Raw genomic sequence first — 17777 nt, 5'->3', positions numbered from 1 at the left:
AATGAAGGAGGCTTAAGCCTCATCTGAAGTCTGATAATAAATATATAGCAGAATTACACCAACTTTTCTTCCTAGAAACAAGCTTTCTTCACTTTTCAGTATAAAATCCCACCTACTTTTTGCTTTTTTTTTTTTTGTCTTTGTTTTTTTTGGGAGGAGGAGGGTAAAAGGAATACATATATTTTCTTAGGAAAATTGTTCAAATAGTATAGGAAGGTATAAAATAAAAAGTTAAAAACAGCTGAGTATGCTTTGACTCCTGGTTCTCAATCTACCAATTTTAAACACTTTAGCAAAGGTAAGTTTAGAGCATTTAAATCACCTTTCTCTCCTGTGGAGAAAAGGACACCATCCTACACTGCTGGTGGGAATACAGTTTGGTGCAGCCACTGTAGAAAACAGTATGGAGATTTCTCAAAAGACTAGGAATAGACTTACCACATGACCCAGTAATCCCACTCCTGGGCATATATCCAGAAGGAACCCTACTTCAGAAAGACACCTGCACCCCAATGTTCATAGCAGCACTATTTACAATAGCCAAGACATGGAAACAGCCTAAATGTCCATCAACAGATGACTGGATAAAGATGTGGTGTATTCCATTGTGTATACAACTGGATAAAGATGTGGTGTATTCCATTGTGTATACAACGGAATACTACTCAGCCATAAAAACCGACAACATAACACCATTTGCAGCAACATGGATGTTCCTGGAGAATGTCCTTCTAAGTGAAGTCAGCCAGAGAGAGAAAGAAAAATACCATATGAGATCGCTCATATGTGGAATCTAAAAAAAGAACATAAATACAAAACAGAAACAGATTCATAGACATAGAATACAAACTTGTGGTTGCCAAAGGGGAGGGGGTTGGGAAGGGATAGACTGGGAGTTCAAAATCTGTAGATACTGACAGGCATATGTAGAATAGATAAACAAGATTATACTGCATAGCACAGGGAAATATATACAAGATCTTGTGGTAGCTCACAGTGAAAAAAAAAATGTGACAAGGAATATATATATATGTTCATGTATAATTGAAAAATTGTGCTCTACACTGGAATTTGACACAACATTGTAAAATGACTATAACTCAATAAAAAAAGTTTTAAAAAATAATAATTAAAAAATAGATTACCTTCCTCTCACTAACCCTTGCTCAGTCTTATTTTAATTTTTGTCATGACCATTTTCATAGCTGTAAATCTCTACTCGTAGACTTATTAATTTTACAGTATTTCTGGACTTCCCACCATGTAAGATAAGGAAATTAAACTTCCATGCCCTCTATTCTTGACAAGAATTTAGCTGAGTACAGCTTCTGTTTAACCTTTTAGTTTTAAAACACAGCATTTCATATCAAATCAAACTTTTTAAATAATCAAGGTCCCAACAATAAAACCAATTTGCTCCAAATAAATCCTATCAGTCAGTACTTCTAGAAAACTACCTTCAAAAAAGCCACTACAAGAATAGTCCAAATATAAATTTATTCCCTGAGCAGAAGGGCAAGTAAGAATGGAATAAAAGCTTGGAAAAGTATCTGTTATAAAACCTCAAAGTTCAGTATTTAAGTTTTCATCAAAAAAAGGAAAAGACCAACATCTTGAAGTAGAAAAAATTCTATAAAACTTAGAAAATGTTAATAAAGGTTCATACATAGGTTCTTTATGTTCTCTACTGTGAAATTTTTTGAAATATCCTATTATAAAATCACCTTTTGGTTTGTAGCTAGCCATATGTTTTAAGCAGTTTTGACTCCAAAATATAAAAAACCCTCTGCAGTGCTCCAAGCTTAGAGTCTACTGCTGGCTCTAAGCAGAAGCCACTGCTTCCCAATTCCTATTGCTTTTTTCTTTCACTAAGCCCTCAGGAGATTCTTCACTGACTCTGTAAAGTCCACAGAATCATTTGAGAAACACTAAATGAGAGGAAGCTAAAAAATATTAACAAATAATGGATTCAATGGAGTACTTAAAAAACATATATATAATAGAAAAAGTCAATCTGAAAGAACATTCCAATCTGCTCATTTATAGACTAAAACACACATGGCTTCATTTCTTGTCCTTTTAACCTGCTCACTTGGCAGTATCTACCAGACTGACACATCCCAATAATGAAAGTACACTAAGTCAGCATTTGACCTGACACAAAAGTGCTGCTTAGAAGAGAGGAAAGCCAAAAAGCTTCAGATATACACTTAAATATTTCAGACTAGTCAGTGAGTAAAGAAAAACGCTGAGAAAAATTAAACAAATTCTTAATAGTGGTAATGGTTTTTTCCTTTGCTTTTATGCTCAGAAAAAGTTCTCCTTTACCATAAAGTCATTCATCTACAGACTTTAAATTTACAGTGTAATTTTTTATACAATGCTTTGATCTAGTTAGAATTTATTTTGCATAGTGTGAGGTAAAGGCCTAATATTATTTTTACCAAAGACCAAACAAATTGTCCCTTTACCATTTACTGAATTATTGAAATTCCTTTGTTCACTGATTTAAAATGCCACTGTGATTATATACCAAATATATATAAAGAAGGTCTGCTTCTAAGCTTTTTGTGTATGATTCCACAGATCTTTCTGTAACACAGTTACTTAAAAAAATAAAAAAAGAAGATTCCCATCCCTCCTCCCACCAAAACGTTTGGCTTAAAATTTAAAAATTTAATGGCACAGAAATACATTATGTACAAAAAGGGAACCAATACAATTTTATTTATTTATCCCTGTATGGTTTAGTTGTGTACATAAGAAAAAAAACTGGCAAAAATTGCATTTAAATGCTAACAGCAGTTATGCCTGGATGGTGTAAAATCACAGTAAGACTTAAATTTCCTCCTGTTTAATACACTCCTGTATTCTCCACAATTTGTATTAAACCAAAAACATAGTTAAAAAGTAACACTTTTTGCACAGCAGTTATACCACAAAACAGTAACAGATACATTAACAATTATGGTTGATCACAGTTTGATTTTTCCGTCAAAATCTGAAACTCTTAAAATACAAACAAAACTACCAAGCACCAGAAGCTTGCATAATAATGGAGACTGTTAACTTCAAGATGTTTCTCACAAGATACACAATGCTAAGCCTTGGTAACAAGAGAAATAAAAATGGATAAACTTAACGAAACTACTCTGTATAACCCTAAAACAAACAATATTCTTAATTAGCTCCAAGTCAAAGACTTGGTGAGAGCAATAAATAAACTGATTAACTAGAATACTTCTGGAAAACATGAATTGGGAGTTGAGTACTCCCAATTTCTGGAGTCAGAAATGGAGGGGAAAACACTCTGGGGCTCACTGGGGTGGAGGAGTCTGTAAACAAGCATTTGCTTCTGAATACTTTAAGTATAGCTGCTTTGCAAAACAATAAACAGGTAAACCAACCCCTCAACAACAGACTCAGGAAATTTTCACTACAACACACATATTGTCAATGGTATTTCCCCTGTAGTTCCTTCTACTGGAGCTTAGCACAGTGCCTGACACAAAGCAGACCCGAGATATATCAATGTTATCATTATTCTAATTATTTTATCACTAGGACGTAAGATGGTACTATAGACAAACGTTAGTCCAAAGCAACAATCTATTACATTTCAGTTTGCTAATTTCTTTCTTCTATTTAGGTGCTAAAGGAAGGTCTAAGTACTCAGGGGAATTACCCCTTCTTGGGTCCTCTCAAATCTGATACTCTTCCTGGCTCCTCATGCAGCTCTGCAGAGTGGGTCTTGAATATGTGATGGATTAAGAGAAGACACCAGGAGCTGTCTCAGAGCCCAGCCTCTTCCTGGTTACCCAATAGTCATGCTTTTGGGCCCCTTTCAAGGCTCACATCTATTAGCAGTGAATCCTCATAGCTTAGTTCTGGTTTGAAGAATACATTTGTGTGGAAAAAAAAAAAATCAATACCCATTTTAAGAAGTTGCAGCCACATTTGTCCTAATTAACTTAAGGAGTCATTTCAAAGGAGATTAGGAGACATATTTCTATTCTTAAAGATACTAGCCCTCTTTCTGGAGTTGTTTTATTTCTCTTCACTAAGCCTAAAAAGTACAAGTTTTGTTTTATGCATTTTTGTAACCTGGGATGACCGGCTCAGAGAATGATTTGGCTTATAATGGTGTCTCCGCTTTCTTGGGTTTAGAGTGCGTAATTTTAATTCTTACCTAGTTATTTTGTATTTGTTCAAAGTATTAACTAGTTTTATAAAATTCTTTGGAGGTTAAAAAAAAAGATACTAACCCACTATAGGGTTTGTGATAGAAATGATCCCATTGGAACATTCATCTGCCCCATACCTTCACCAGACAGGAATCCCTGATGTAGGGGCATTTTTACCATGGTTCTAGTTCTGGACAACATACTTTCAGCTAGGAACTTTTCTAATTCACATTCCTACCAACGACTGATGGGCTGTAAACTGGTACAACTGTTTGCATTATCTGGTGAAACTAAAAACATCCATTCCACATGACCCAGCAATTCTATTCCTAGATGTATATGACACACACATATACAAAGGTATTTACACAATAATGTTCATAGTAGCATTCTTACTAGCCCCAAACTGGAAAGATTCTAGATGTCTATCAGTAATAGAATGAAAAAATAAATTATGGTATGTTCATCCAGCAGAATATTATATAGAAACAAGGATGAATGAACAAAATGTGGATGAATTTCACAAGCACAAAGCTAAAAGAAAACATAAGATACATTATGGCTCCATTTATATAAAATTCAAAATTAAATAAAATTACATTGTTGAGGGGTACAAGGTACTAAAAAGAAAAACAAAAAATACAATTATCACAGAAGTCAGAACAGCAATAGGAGTTGTGAAGCTGTGACCAGGATGGGCTCCATGAAGGGTTCAGAAGTGCTGGCACTGTTCTAGTTCCGAGGTGCTAGCTACACAGTGGTTCACTTTATAATTTTTCATTAAACGGTATACAGATCAGTTGAATTAATATAGATAGATATTTTACACACACACACAAGCTCTCTGACACAGCCTACCAGCTCTTCCTACAGTTTTGCCCCAGCCTAAAGTGTGAAACCATTCTTTTCCTCTTTCCAGAAAAGCAAGGGGTTAATCTATTATTTCTTCCTGCAGCCACAATTAGAAATCACAATCCACTGTGACACTTAGGGAAAAACTAACAAAGCACTTAACTGAAGCCTGGAAAGGACTAATAACTTATAACATCTGGAACAAAATGCAGGAACCTATATACAAAGTAACTGAAAAGAACAGGTGTTCATGTAACATCTCATTCTGAGGCTGAGAAATAAGACCATTACAGATAAAGTGACCATTTAAAAAACAGACAAGCAAGAAGCACGGCACATCAAAGACAAATTTGCACTTAAGTTAAAAGAAGACAGGCAAGCTTGAAGGAAGAAATCCCTTCTGAAAGATTCTGAAGCTGTCATGATAGAAGACAGCCACACCCAGAGCTCCTAACTTTGGTTACCTTTTTGGAGCAATTCAAATTTACAAGAAAATTCAAACACTATTTGATCTTTCCTTTAAAATGGCAACATAAGCTGAAAGGAGATGTGGAAAGGCAGAGGTTCATGAAGACATACACAAATTATTCATCACAGAGGACTGGAAGTAGGACATCTTTTAATAGGTAAATCTTAATAATAAGCTTATGAAAAAATTTTTGTACAGACACCAATTTGAAAGGCAGATCTCAAACTTAATGGTTAAAAACAAAGATATTCCAGAAAAAGCAGGTTTAAATGGTATATTAAAAATTTAAGTGTATTCTAGGTTAACCTGACTGCTTGTCTTTGAACCATTCGGGTCCTTAGAAAAGCTGATGTCTTGTCATGCTAAAACCTTAAAGTTGCACTGACTTATATTTTAAGAGAGAAAAACTGTTCAAGCAGCAAACCAGCTGGATTCAAAGATGCAGTTGTCCCACATATTCAATTTTCCAGCACCTAGCAGTTTCTGGCAGACAGCACCCAGAATGATTGGCAGGATGTGTAATGTTTCAATATTACCAGGGGAAAAAAAACTGCACACGTATTTCCAGCATATGAACGATTTTAACTCACCAGTCACCATGTTGCATGTATTTCTGCTGCTTGTCCTGAGTTCTTAAGACTTGTAACATTCTGAAGAAGATAGAACAAAGAAGTTCCTTCCACCCTCAGCCTCTTATTAAATTTTAACTTTGTTCTTAAAATAATACAGAATATTAGGAAAAAGTACCCCATCATTATCAATTTTATTGATTTTGTTAGCTTCTTTTGGTTTCTTTTTCCTTCAACTTAATGAAGCAAAACTGTAAAATATAAACTAGCAGATGTTTTGTCTTAGGAAAAAGAAGTGCACATTTCTCTAGGACAAACCTAGAACTCCCCTGGCATCAGAACACAGTGCTGGGATTTCAAGGCGCGGGGGGGGGGGGGACGGCGGGGAGCTGAAACGGATTGAAATCCTCCATCAAAAGTGAGACATAGGCAGATTTTAGGAATTTCTGCTGGAGAACTTTGGATTTACAAAACAAGAAAAGATTCTCAGGTTGTTCAATTTTGCTTCGGCAACTTTTTGGCTGAGCAATAGCGGGCCCTTAACATAACAGAATACAAGTAAGCCCCTCCCACTCACATAGAGGGAAAGGCTGCGTTTAAGGATTTAAAGTGTCATTTTAGAGCTTGGGTGGTTCCACAGCGTCCGAAGAAGTGGATCCCATTCCGGAGCGCACAGAGGTGACGTGTAGGAATTGTGCTCAAGTAGAATTACTTTCTAATGACAAGAAAGCAGGTACCACTGAAGGGCCTTCTAGGATTTGCCTTCCCTCTCTAGCACAAAGCATCAAAACAAGGTGAATAAAGTCGAGGGGGTTCGCCGCTCTCATAAACCCAACAGGGATCAGTTTCAGAATCAGGACAGCAACCTCCCAAGCACCCACCCTGCACAAGGGCCTCGGAACACCGCATTCTTAGAGATCCAGCAATCTCGCCCGCTTCGCAAAGAAGCGGGGCCGCAAGGCAGACCGCAAAGCTGGTTGGTTTTTCCCTAGGCCTAGGCCCCGGCGGTCCGGGGACGTCACCTGAGCAGGAAGGGCCCAACCCGCAACCTTCTACACACTGCGAGGCGCCCGCCCGCCAGCCGCCCCTCCCCGCAGCAGAGGTGTCCCGCGCGCCCTCGCAGCGGTGCCACCACCCAACAGTAGGGCGCGCGCGCCCGCCCGCCCGCGACCCCCGGCTTCGGGGCGCGCGCCCCAGAAAGCTGCTCTGGCCCACGGGCTGCAGCTCCAGGAACAGAGATATCCGGGCCGGGAACGCGCACGTCAGCGGCCACGCGCACCGGGAGGGCCGCACAGCGCGCGCGCGCCCGAACGTATAAACAGGCCCGGTCGCGCGCGAGCACCGGCGCGCGTTCGCGCGCCGCGCCCACCCGAATCCCCAACCCGCCCCTCCCCCACCCAGGGGGCGGGGGCGCGCGAGCCCAGGGACATTCTCGGCTCCGGAGCCGCCCCGAGGTCTCCTGGGCCCAGCGGCAGCGTCCCGCCCGCCCCCGCCCGCCGTTGTGTGGGGTGGGCCCGCTGTCTCAGGGCCGCAACCTCGCCGCATCCCTGCCCCCACTGGAGCCCTCACCCGGCGACGTCGCCGCCGCCGCCGCCGCCGCCGTTCTACCCGCTGGCCCCGCCGCACCGCTCGGGGCCCCGGTTCTGCCGTCGCCGCTCCAAGACCGACAGGATTTTCCCCTCACAGCTCCCTGGGCGCCATCTTACATTCAACCCTCCCAGCCAATGGGTGCTGAATGCCTCTCTCGCGATAATTGAAGCATCGAATCCCGCGAGAGTTGAGGCTACCTCCTGGCCAGACTTAAAGGGAACGCTTCTGCCGAAGAGAAGGGCCGAACCTAGGGCTGCAATAGCAAAGAGAAGAGCCCGGGGGGTGGGGCAGAGAGCCCCGCCCTCAGACTCCCCTCCATGTGGGGCGGAGTCAGGGCTGGAGTTCGGCCTAGCCAAGGAGCCTGGGCAAGCCAGGACTCCAAGCTCGCTCTGTGGACCCTGCTGCTGTCTTCCCGGGCCTCCTTGGGTCGCGCCGCGGAGCCCGGCCTCTTACTTAAGGTGGCCCCCCAAAACCCCTGACCTAATCCCAGCGCCTCCAGCTGCACCCTACCTTGGAAGCCCCTGCTCACTCTACTCCAGGAGTCCCTAGCATGTGGGACCCACCCCTCACCCTCCATCTGCTGTCATCCTAATTCAGCCTTCTGCAGTCCAGTCCACCTTAAAGCGGGCCTCCAGTAGCCTGGTGTTTGTATACAGGGAAAATGTGGAAAGTGTTAAAGCTGCAGGCGCACATGGGCCTCACCAGTAGCCCACACTGCCCCAGAGGGCAACCAGTCTACCATAGGATCTTTCTTAAAAAGGCCTCTGGACCTTTGCACTTGTTCCCCTTGCTCTGGTGGACTCCTAGTCCTTTGGGTTTCTGCTCAGGAGGTATTTCCTGAGATTAGTTTTCTGAGGCCCAGGCAGGGTCAGGAAGCTCCTCCAGCCTCACACAGGCCCCAGGGAGACCTCTCCTGCACAGTGCCTGGTCACCCTCTGCTTCCCCAACTAGATGGTGGACTTGGAAGGCCACTGCACAAGTCTTCCTCATCTCACTGTTCCTGGCCCATAGTAGGCACTCAATTACTAGCTGAATGATGGAACTTGGAGCCAGGCATGCAGGCAGACACAAGCCTTCCAGGTCCCTCTGACACAGGGCTCCTAACAGTGGAGCAGCAGCCCAGGACCTGCCATTCCCTCAGACCAGGTGTGGAAGATATCCAGTCAGGCCCAGGCCCCTGCCCTTGAGCACCAAGGAGTGCACCAGTGGTTTCAAAGCTGTCAGCCCTGTGTGCACTGCACCTTCCCCCAACCCCAGCATGGCTCTAGGCCATCAGGCGCTAGGAGGGCAGAGAGGTAACACAGACTCCAGGGGGATTAAACTGTTCTTTATTGACATGGAGTCTGGGTACCCCAAGCCTCCAGAGGATGAGGTAGGTCCATGGGGCTTCTAATTCACACCTTTCCTGGGTCCTCCTTCAGTGTCACGGTCCGGTTGAATACAAGCTGGAGGGAAGAGGTGTAAGAATGACCACCAGGCCAGAACCAGGACAACACTCCAACCCTCACCTCATCCGAGAGGAGCCAAGGGTCAAGAAACTTCAATTCCTAATAACTTTATTATTATAAAGGACTCAAGGACTGGATGGCTCTGGGCCTCCATTTTAAAAGGATTCTAACAATCCCCATGCCTGCCCCTATCTTGAGTGAGAAAAGCAGGTCCATACAAAATTTTGTGTGTGAACTTAACTTCTGAGCCTGTTTCCTCATAAACAGAACATGAACCCCATATCAAGTGGTGAGGATTAAATAAGAAAGCGCTTGCACAGTGAATGGTAGCCACTATTATTACAGAAAGGTAAATTCAAGCACCTGTCCCTGGTAGCTGTCTGGATCCACAGAAAAGTAGCCAAGCCGCTCAAACTGGAACTTATCGAAGGGCTTTGCCAGAGCCACAGAACAGTCCACTAATGCTGCCTCCACCACTTGTAGCGATGCCTACAGACAAGGAACTCAGGTAGCCATCCAGACAGAGAGGCCCACCACCCTCACCCCACACCCCATGAGCCTACCGGGTTCAAGTCACTTAAGAATCCACCAGGCACCTCAGCAGGATCTTCGGGGTTCTTGTGCTGAAATCTGTAGCCAGAATGAAGGTGAGACTCCAACTGGGCGGCCACAGCAATGCCCATCTTGAACTTGCCCCTACCCCAGCTCTGTTCACTCACAGTCGCTCATAGAGGCGAATCTCACACTTCAGAGGCTGTGATACCCAGTGAATAAATGCCTTGGGCTTTTCTCCAGCATCTGCCCGTCTGCATGTCACTTCGAGGCTTTCCACACAGCCACTGGGGCCCTGGAAGTCAAGGGGAACTGCAATCAGACTTGGAGACCACTACCAAGGCTACAGGCTGCACCGAGACTTTCACCCCAGCAGGCACTGCAGTAGGAAGGCTGCAGCTGGCTCTCACCTTGACAACATGCTGCAGCTCGATGATGTAGCCTGTATGCCGCAGGCCCACAGGCTGGCCCCATGCCAGGCGCTTATAGCCTGGCTCTGGCTCCTAGAGGTAGGAAATGGGGTGGACACAAGAGGCTGCAAGGGTCAGACAGGTTCAAGAGGCTTCTCCCCACCCATGTGTCTGGCAGGGGTTGGTTTGTCTGAAGCAGGAAGTAGATGGAATGACAGATGACAGGACCTCAGGACTGGGCTCAGGAGCAAACAGGAACCTCCACCCCTTCCCCCCATTCACCTCCTTGAAGTCAGTCCTTTCGATGAAGACAATGGGTCCAAAGGGGACCTGATGGAAGCCCTTGGTCTCATCAGCTGGGAAGTTGGGCACCTGGATGTCCAAGGACTATAGAAGGAGATAGGTATCTGAGTCATAACTAGGCACTGGGATTCCCACAGCCAGATCCAGAGGCACATACCTGACACACACACTGACACAAACCTACCTTGGCAGCAGGAAAGTTGGTGATGACCACCTGTAATGACTCCAGTACAGCCATGGCCCTCGGGGCTGTGTCATTCAGCACATCACGCACACAGGCTTCTAGCAGATGTGGCTCCATTGTGGTCTGTGCCACTGTCACCCCCACCTAGCAGGTAAGGTCAGCCTCAGTCACAGCCATAACCACATACTGCTGTGCTCAGCCCCAACCTGCCCACTCAGCCCACTGGGCCATACCCGAGCACAGAAGTTGTTGATGGCCTCAGGTGGGAAGCCACGCCGTCGCAGGGCTGTAAGCGTGAAGAGCCGTGGGTCGTCCCAATCCCTGTGGGCAAGGAGGTGGTGAAAAGGCCTTTGACAGCACATGCTACAAGTATCAGCAGCCTTCAGTGAGCCAAACAGCCACACCTACCGCACAGCGCCAGCTGCCACAAGCTGGAGAATCTTCCTCTTAGAGACAACAGCATAGTGTAGATTGAGGCGGCCATATTCCCACTGCACAGGACAATAAACGTCCAGTGCATTGCACAGCCAGAAGTAGGAAGAGCGTCTGGGGTAAGAGGGTAGAGTCAGGACTGGCCACTGCCGACCAGGAAGGGCTGCTGGAATCCCACTGGCCCTACCCACCCCATGGGCCAGCTCCCTCACCGGGCCTGGAATTCCTTGGTGCAGAGTGAGTGGGTGATGTGCTCGATGGAGTCACAGAGGCAGTGTGTGTAGTCATAGGTGGGGTAGATGCACCTGCAGGGCACAGGCAGTGGGCCCCACCATCCAGCCCCACTCTGCCCTACCCACGGTCCACCGCCCCACTCAACAACTCCACAACTCCACCCCAAGCTCATACCCACCAGGTGTCCCCTGTGCGGTGGTGCGGTGTATACTTGACTCGATAGGCCACAGGGTCCATCTTGCCATCCTCCATTATCAGCTTCATCCGCAGTGTGGCCTCTCCCTCCGCAAACTTGCCCTTGCGCATTGCCTGAGTGGAGCAAGGGCTCAGGCTGCCACTCAGCACAAGGGCATCTTATCCTCAGCATCCTGGCCAGCCCAGACCCAGTGGTGCCCCCAGAACCCCACCTCAAAGAGCAGCAGTGATTCCTCTGTGGGACGGTCCCTCCAGGGTGAGGGCAGTGGATTGTGGCCTTTGAGCTCCTCTCCTCGCTGGTGGCACACATAGGCCTGGCCCCTGTGGGAAAGGGGTGTGAGTGCCCAGCATGGCTATGTCCTGGTCAGCCTGTCTGGCACCACATCATGACCCTGGCCTCACCTGTGGATAAGCTCCACAGCCCAGGCATATAGCTGGTCAAAATAGTCAGAGGCATATGTCACCTTGTAAGGCGTATAACCTGGGGCAGAATGAGACATAGTATTAGTAGCCAGCCAGACACCTGAGGGCAGACCATAGCCCAGGGAGAGGCCCACTGATCACCAGTTCTGCCCAGGCCTTGCCCAATCCATACCCAGCCAGGCCACCATGTCACAGATGGCAGTGAAGAACTTTGCTTCCTCCTTCTCAGGGTTGGTATCATCAAAGCGCAGGAAACAGACCCCATTGTTGGCCTAGGAGAGTTGCAGTATCCATGAACTCCCACATCATCAGCATCTACAGACAGTCCAGCTCATCAAACTGGGCTATTCTCAGAACTCTCCACGTCACAATTAAAAATGTCTTAAAGAGTTTCACTCATCTTCCTGTATCCTTTCTTCCCCCTTAATGGAGGCACTGGAGATTGAACCCAGGACCTCATGCCCACCAAGCATGCGCTCTACCACAGATATACTCTCTGTTCCCCTCTTCCTGTATCTAAATGCCCTAAACAAGGCATCTCATACTAATGTGGAACCCAGCATAGCTTCTTCCTAAGTCCAAGAGGTTGCACTGGGAATTTCCCTAAATTTGAATTCACTGCCTCACCCAGAGCTTTCTCCCAATAAGCCCAATGGGGTAGATTCCTAGGTATCTGTCACACATTTCTAGGTATCCCCTCCATGGCCTCTGTCTGCTCTGGGTCACATTATAGAGCATCAGGAAAGGTAGGAACACCTCTCTGGTACCCAGTAATAGGAGCAACAAGTGGTCACCCTGTTTACCAGATCCCCAGACACACTCACCTTGGCATAGCCGAAGTTGAAATTGATGGCTTTGGCATGTCCAATGTGCAGGATTCCATTGGGTTCTGGTGGGAACCGGGTACGTACCTGAGATAAGGGAAATGGAAGCAGAAGAATTAAGTCAGAGCTCAGACTACATTAAAGGATGCCCCTTCCCAGGGAGGCCACGGTGATAGGTAAGGTGGGGTAGTACGGAGGCAGCCCAAACCCCCAGGCAAGTGATGATTGCACTAGCTTGCCTGGCAATACTCCCACACACCTGTCCTCCAGTGATCTCCAGGTGCTGCTTCAGCAGATCCATGGTATGTGGAGTGGTCACATAGCCTGGGGTCTTATAGTTCTCTCCTGTCAAGACCAGAATAAGCCTGATGACACCAGGCTGCAGCCGAGGGCTCCCTACCCCAGGGGCCTGGCTATAAGAGCTGCTATTCAGACCTAGCCCTCCCTCCACAGTTTCAACCTGCCAGCTCACCAGGCTTGTGGAACTTAAGTGCCTCGCCCCGGAGCTGCTCCATCAGAGACAAGGTCTGGCCAACAGCCTCACCTGCAGAGAAGAGATCAAGGAAAACTTATTCTCTGGATAAAGCTACCACATCTAGCTCAGGGAGGTGCCTGCCAGTACTACCCATATCCTGCAACCAAAATAGAACCAAACAGTCCCCTCTTCCCCCAACCCCAGAGACAAGAGATACAGAACCAGACTTCTCAGGCCTCCTCTGGCTAGTTTCTGGGTAAGGGGAACAAAGGAAACACCAGGAATTCCAGTCCTGCAGCAGAAGGCAGGGTGCTGAGTAAGCCAATGGCCTGAGGAGACTAGCTGTAAAGACTCATCAGGTGGAAAGCCCAGAAATCAGGGAACTGAATGTGACTGGAGCCTCAAGCCTCTCACCATTCTCCACCACATCCTTCGCTGACCTCCCGGCTGTTTCTTCTGGCCGAACCTTTGCTACCTGAGGGAAGTCCAGAAATTGGGTCAGGGCTTCCCCTGGGCAGGGTATTGGGATCACTAGGGTCAGATACTCCCTCTCCTAGCCTGAAGTCTCACCCTACCCCACGTCATCCCTAGGGACCCAGGACGATGCTCAGTCCCACCTTGGGCTTCTTCTCTAGATCAGTCTCCGTCTTGGGACCCAGAAGGTGGAGGACCTGGGTAGAGATCAGAGTCAGGACTGGACCAGAAGTCAAAGCTTGACCCATCCCATCCACCTAAGGGCTTCCTGGCCTATCTACCAGCACCACCTTAAAAAAACCTACATAGCCCATCCCACCTCTGCTCCTCACATGGTTCTGCTAGCCTCAAATGCTCTTTCCCTCCTGAGGGTCCATACTGGACACAGGTAACAAAAACATCCATTTAGAGAGCAACTGCGGGCCCAGCATCAAAATAAGCCATCACCCTCTTGTGAGTCTCTGCCAGCATCCTGAGATGAAGGCCATGTTCCCCTCTATTTATGATGAGGAAACAGATTCAGAATAAAGCAACTCACCCCAAATTAGGCACAACCCAGAGGTCCAAGACTTTCATTGCCCACCCAGGTGCTTCCCCACCGCCCCAGGCTCTACTATCCACCATCAGAATAAGAATAGGGTCTCTTCCCCTCCCACCCCTATTTATTCCTCTGTGGACTCTAGGCCCTCTCTACGGCAGGGTCTTTACCTGCTTCAGCTCAAGGACGAACCCACCTGCATGTCTACTTCGTGCTTGATCATTTTGCCATCTGCCCACTTCAGTGCAGCCCGAGCCTCTCCTAGAAACATGAACATAAGGAGCTGCAAAAAGGCAAAAGAAGACACTTCCCACCCTCTTTCCCGAGAAAAGGATCTGGCTGACCTCAGGAACCAGAGCCTAGGCCCAGCTAGACCACTTTTAAGGTGTTCCTACTTCTCCCCCCACCTTCCTCTCACTCATGCCTAGAAAAAAAGGCATAACCAGAGAGAACAATATAGTCCTCTGCCCCAGGCCCAGCTCACCCATCAGCAGCCCCATGTTGAAATGGTAACGCTCTACCAGGAGCTTGGATCGGTGGCGATTTATGGCAGCCTCCACCTACAGAAAGCCAAACCATGTGGTTCAGGAAAGTGTCCTTCAGCAATACTCTAGGGACCCATACCCACACCCACACCCTCACTCTGGGTCTTCCTGGTTGGAGAAACTGAGCCACACTTTCCAGGGTCACTACTAAGGAGGCAGCCAATGCCTGGGGAAAGACTCACAGCCTCCTCAATCTGCTCTGGGGTCACCATGACGCCCACGCCGCATTTCTGCTCAAAGTCCGTGGTGTTGATAGGGTCCAGGGGATGACTTCGCACATACTCAAGAGCAGCTGAGAAAAAAGAGCCAAGGAGTCTGTGCATCACAGTTCCAAAGAGTAGGAAGACAAGGCCCTAATCCCATGAAACCCCAATTAAGAGTTTGGCCTCCTGGTAAATTAAGCCTTGCACCCCTCTAGAGAAGCCCTGAGGCCACAGGAAAGAAGCATGTGTTCTGAAGGAAACTCTCCCTCAGACCTACACAGTTCCCTAGTCAGTCACACCAGAGGTAGCCCTCCATCCCTCAGAGCCAGGGCCTGGGTTTAGAGGAGATTATAGAACTAGTAAGCCAGAGACTTTGGGGCACTTGTCAGAATGGGTAGATAGGGATCTTGGCTGGGAGAAGAGTTGGAGGTGGAAGGGACAGGACAGGCAGGGGTCTCACCGCTCAGCTGGGTCTCGGTGTGGATCTTCCTATTGGCTATGTAGCTCACGAGAAAAGAGAGACGCCGGGGATCTCGGAGTCGGGAGGCCAAGCCATAGAGCAGGGTCCCAGTAGCCTTGTCGATGGTGGAGCCCAGAGTCTGCTGCGCCTGGGGTCAGAGGGGTTAGGAGATAAGCCCCAAACCCGGTAAGAGAGGCATGAGCAAGACAAGGTGGGTTGGTCGGGATCCGGACCCGGCCGGGCGCTGCGCTGGGGCACAGTCGGCAGCCCCGGCCAGGGGCTTAGGTTCGTACCTGGGTCGCCGCCTCGCGCAGCTGCGCGCTCAGAGCCGTGTTCTTGAGCGTCTCGCGGGCCTTGTGCTCGCTCAGGCCGAGGCCGGTGAAGAGCGACAGGGAGTCCACAGTCGCCATTGCTGGGACACCGGAAACCGAAAGAAAACTTTGGGGCCAATCTGTATGCGAGTATTAGCCCACTGACCAATAGGAGAGCGAAACAGTCTGGGAGAGCCAATGGTGTCCTTCCTTGGGGGAGGGGCGGGACTCTCCAGAGTTGTCAGCGCCATTTAAAGGGCAGAAGGCATCACAGCCGGGTTTTCCGGGCGCCTCACTTCCGTCTTCGTACTCCCGGTCCCATGAAGGAGTAGTGGGCGACGGGGCTTTAAGGGGAGATTTGCCGCGGTCCTGGAGGGAAGGTGTTCAGCACCGAGGCAGGAGGCAGACGCTGGCATGACCCTTTGCTTTTAGACTTTTCTTCTTAAGCCCTGGAAACCTTGGGACCAACCCAATTCTGTTCTTGGGAACAAACGTGAGTCCACATCGCGTTTCTGACGTCACAGCTTTGTAGCTGTCTTAGAAACAGATGAGCAAACTGAAGCCCGGGAAATCCACTCAAGACTCCAGCGGAGAGAATATGCTTAATGGCCCATTGATGGACCCCAGCAGACCAACATTTTTCGTATACCCACCTGAACACACACCTGGCCAAGAGAGGGGAGGGTTGGGGCCAGGAGGGACCTTTCATAAGTTCTGTGATTTGGTTTAAAATCTCCTGGCATACTTATTCCCCTTAACAAAGTATTCAAATGTCAGAAAAACCACAAGCAGATTAGACCTTGAAATCCATATGCAGGTTTTTGACAGGATATTTTATTGCAATTGGGAAAGGGTTGAACAGAGGAGGTAGAATAGTCATGATGATGGCTATTGTGCTTGGGAGTCTCCCCACAGTCTCTCACTGGACTTCCAGGACCTACTGGAAGGTCAGGGTAAAGCTGGACATACAAGCTGTTTTCTTTATGGAACTGGAGCTGCTGATGGTGGGATGGTGAGGAGATCCCCAAATCTGGGATGGAAACTCAGGGTCTTAGAGAACTTGGTGTCCCTAATATTCCTGGACCTTCAAGCACTGGGCAGAATCCTGATTGCAGTCTATATCTCTATTCTGTGTCCTGCTTTGTGGCCATATCTCACTAATGACCAAGTCCATGTCTGAGCACCACATGACCACAGGCCAGGTCCACACATTACATCAGTATCCAGGTCCAGTCCTGTGTATTGGCTCCACATAGCCCCTTAGCTCCAGCCTGATGCCCAGCCCAGCCAAGACCAGGAGCAGGCATTAAGCAGGAGATGCAGTGCAGTGGTGCTATACACAGGCACGAGAAGCAGAGCCATAGGCACACCAGCCTTGTGCTGAGTCCACAGCTGCAAGTACCTAGCTCACCACAAGGGTGCCTATGATGAACAGAGTGCCTGATGCCACTGCAGGATTCATTACAGCACCATCACCACCAACACTGAGTCCTGCAGGTCTGGTGATGATCCCCTCAGTGGGGTCAGGGTCTATCTGTAACCTCTTCACTGGTTCCTTCATGGTGCTGACCTTGTGGTTCCATGTCACAGGATGGGGTGGTAGCTCCACCAGTGCGACCAAGAATGCCACAATTAGCAGTGGCAGGCCAGCCAGTCCTCTGGAGCCCTATGACTTGCACAGAGCAGAACCGTGAAGTTGTATGGGTCCAGGCCCTGGGGGACAGGCTTGCTTGTGTAAGCCTCTGGCGCTACTTTAAGGAAAATCAAGAAAAAAAAAATCAACAAGAAAAGCCAGGCAGCAACCAAGAAGGCCCAGCTGTGGCGTGTTAAGAGGCAGGGTCCAGCAGCCAGGCCCACGGACAGGTCCCGGTGGCACAGACTGACAGCAAAGAAGCAGTAGTGACCACAGTACTGATGGCCACAGCAGCCCTGTGCAAATGCCACAGAAGGGTAATGTGGCAGGCTCAGAAGCAGCAGGGCCATGGTCAGAGGTGGAGAGAGCCCCTTGGTCAGTGCATCCAACACATGCAGACCACCAGTGGCCAGATATTTGGGGCTACACACATTGAAAGCCAAGCACAATCCTGTTGCAGCCCATGTCT

General features: G+C 47.9%; 2 protein-coding genes across 4 annotated transcripts in view; both read right to left on the bottom strand.

Moving 5' to 3' along the window:
• QRICH1 (glutamine rich 1) overlaps window positions 1-7810 on the bottom strand; it is a 41046-nt gene extending 33236 nt beyond the window's left edge. Inside the window, exons 1-2 of one of the 3 annotated variants that reach the window (XM_045506031.2) lie at window positions 6253-7293; window positions 6096-6155 (exon numbers count right to left, since the gene is read on the bottom strand). The gene's annotated coding sequence lies outside the window, so the exon portion shown is untranslated. Of the gene's footprint in view, window positions 1-6095; window positions 6156-6252; window positions 7294-7643 lie in introns of those variants that run through there. The other 2 variants (XM_045506032.2, XM_074344914.1) reach the window with 2 other exon arrangements.
• Window positions 7811-8970: 1160 nt separating this feature from the next.
• Window positions 8971-15816, bottom strand: QARS1 (glutaminyl-tRNA synthetase 1). The gene is made up of 24 exons (XM_074344915.1): window positions 15658-15816; window positions 15365-15512; window positions 14884-14993; window positions 14641-14716; window positions 14353-14417; window positions 13762-13815; window positions 13559-13619; window positions 13142-13213; window positions 12929-13014; window positions 12670-12756; window positions 12018-12117; window positions 11825-11903; window positions 11635-11743; window positions 11406-11536; window positions 11206-11298; window positions 10970-11107; window positions 10795-10882; window positions 10562-10705; window positions 10357-10461; window positions 10075-10167; window positions 9832-9959; window positions 9676-9742; window positions 9476-9601; window positions 8971-9109 (listed from the first exon to the last, which is right to left on the bottom strand). The coding sequence occupies exons 1-24, from the start codon at window positions 15772-15774 to the stop codon at window positions 9059-9061; spliced, it is 2328 nt and encodes a 775-aa protein (XP_074201016.1). The 5' UTR covers window positions 15775-15816; the 3' UTR covers window positions 8971-9058.
• Between the last annotated feature and the right edge of the window lie 1961 nt (window positions 15817-17777).

The sequence above is a fragment of the Camelus bactrianus genome, chromosome 17, assembly GCF_048773025.1.
Source record: "Camelus bactrianus isolate YW-2024 breed Bactrian camel chromosome 17, ASM4877302v1, whole genome shotgun sequence".
Lineage (NCBI taxonomy): Eukaryota > Metazoa > Chordata > Mammalia > Artiodactyla > Camelidae > Camelus > Camelus bactrianus.
Note: the sequence above shows the minus strand (reverse complement) of the source record. Positions and strands in the feature narration are given on the sequence as shown.

Excerpts from the sequence above, each read along its gene's own strand:
- QARS1 (XM_074344915.1), bottom strand. The coding sequence starts at position 15,774 with ATGGCGACTGTGGACTCCCTGTCGCTCTTCACCGGCCTCGGCCTGAGC. Across the intron at positions 11,537-11,634 it reads AATCACTGCTGCTCTTTGAG|GCAATGCGCAAGGGCAAGTT; the intron begins GTGGGGTTCTGG and ends TGCTCCACTCAG. Across the intron at positions 11,299-11,405 it reads CACCGCACAGGGGACACCTG|GTGCATCTACCCCACCTATG; the intron begins GTGGGTATGAGC and ends TGTGCCCTGCAG.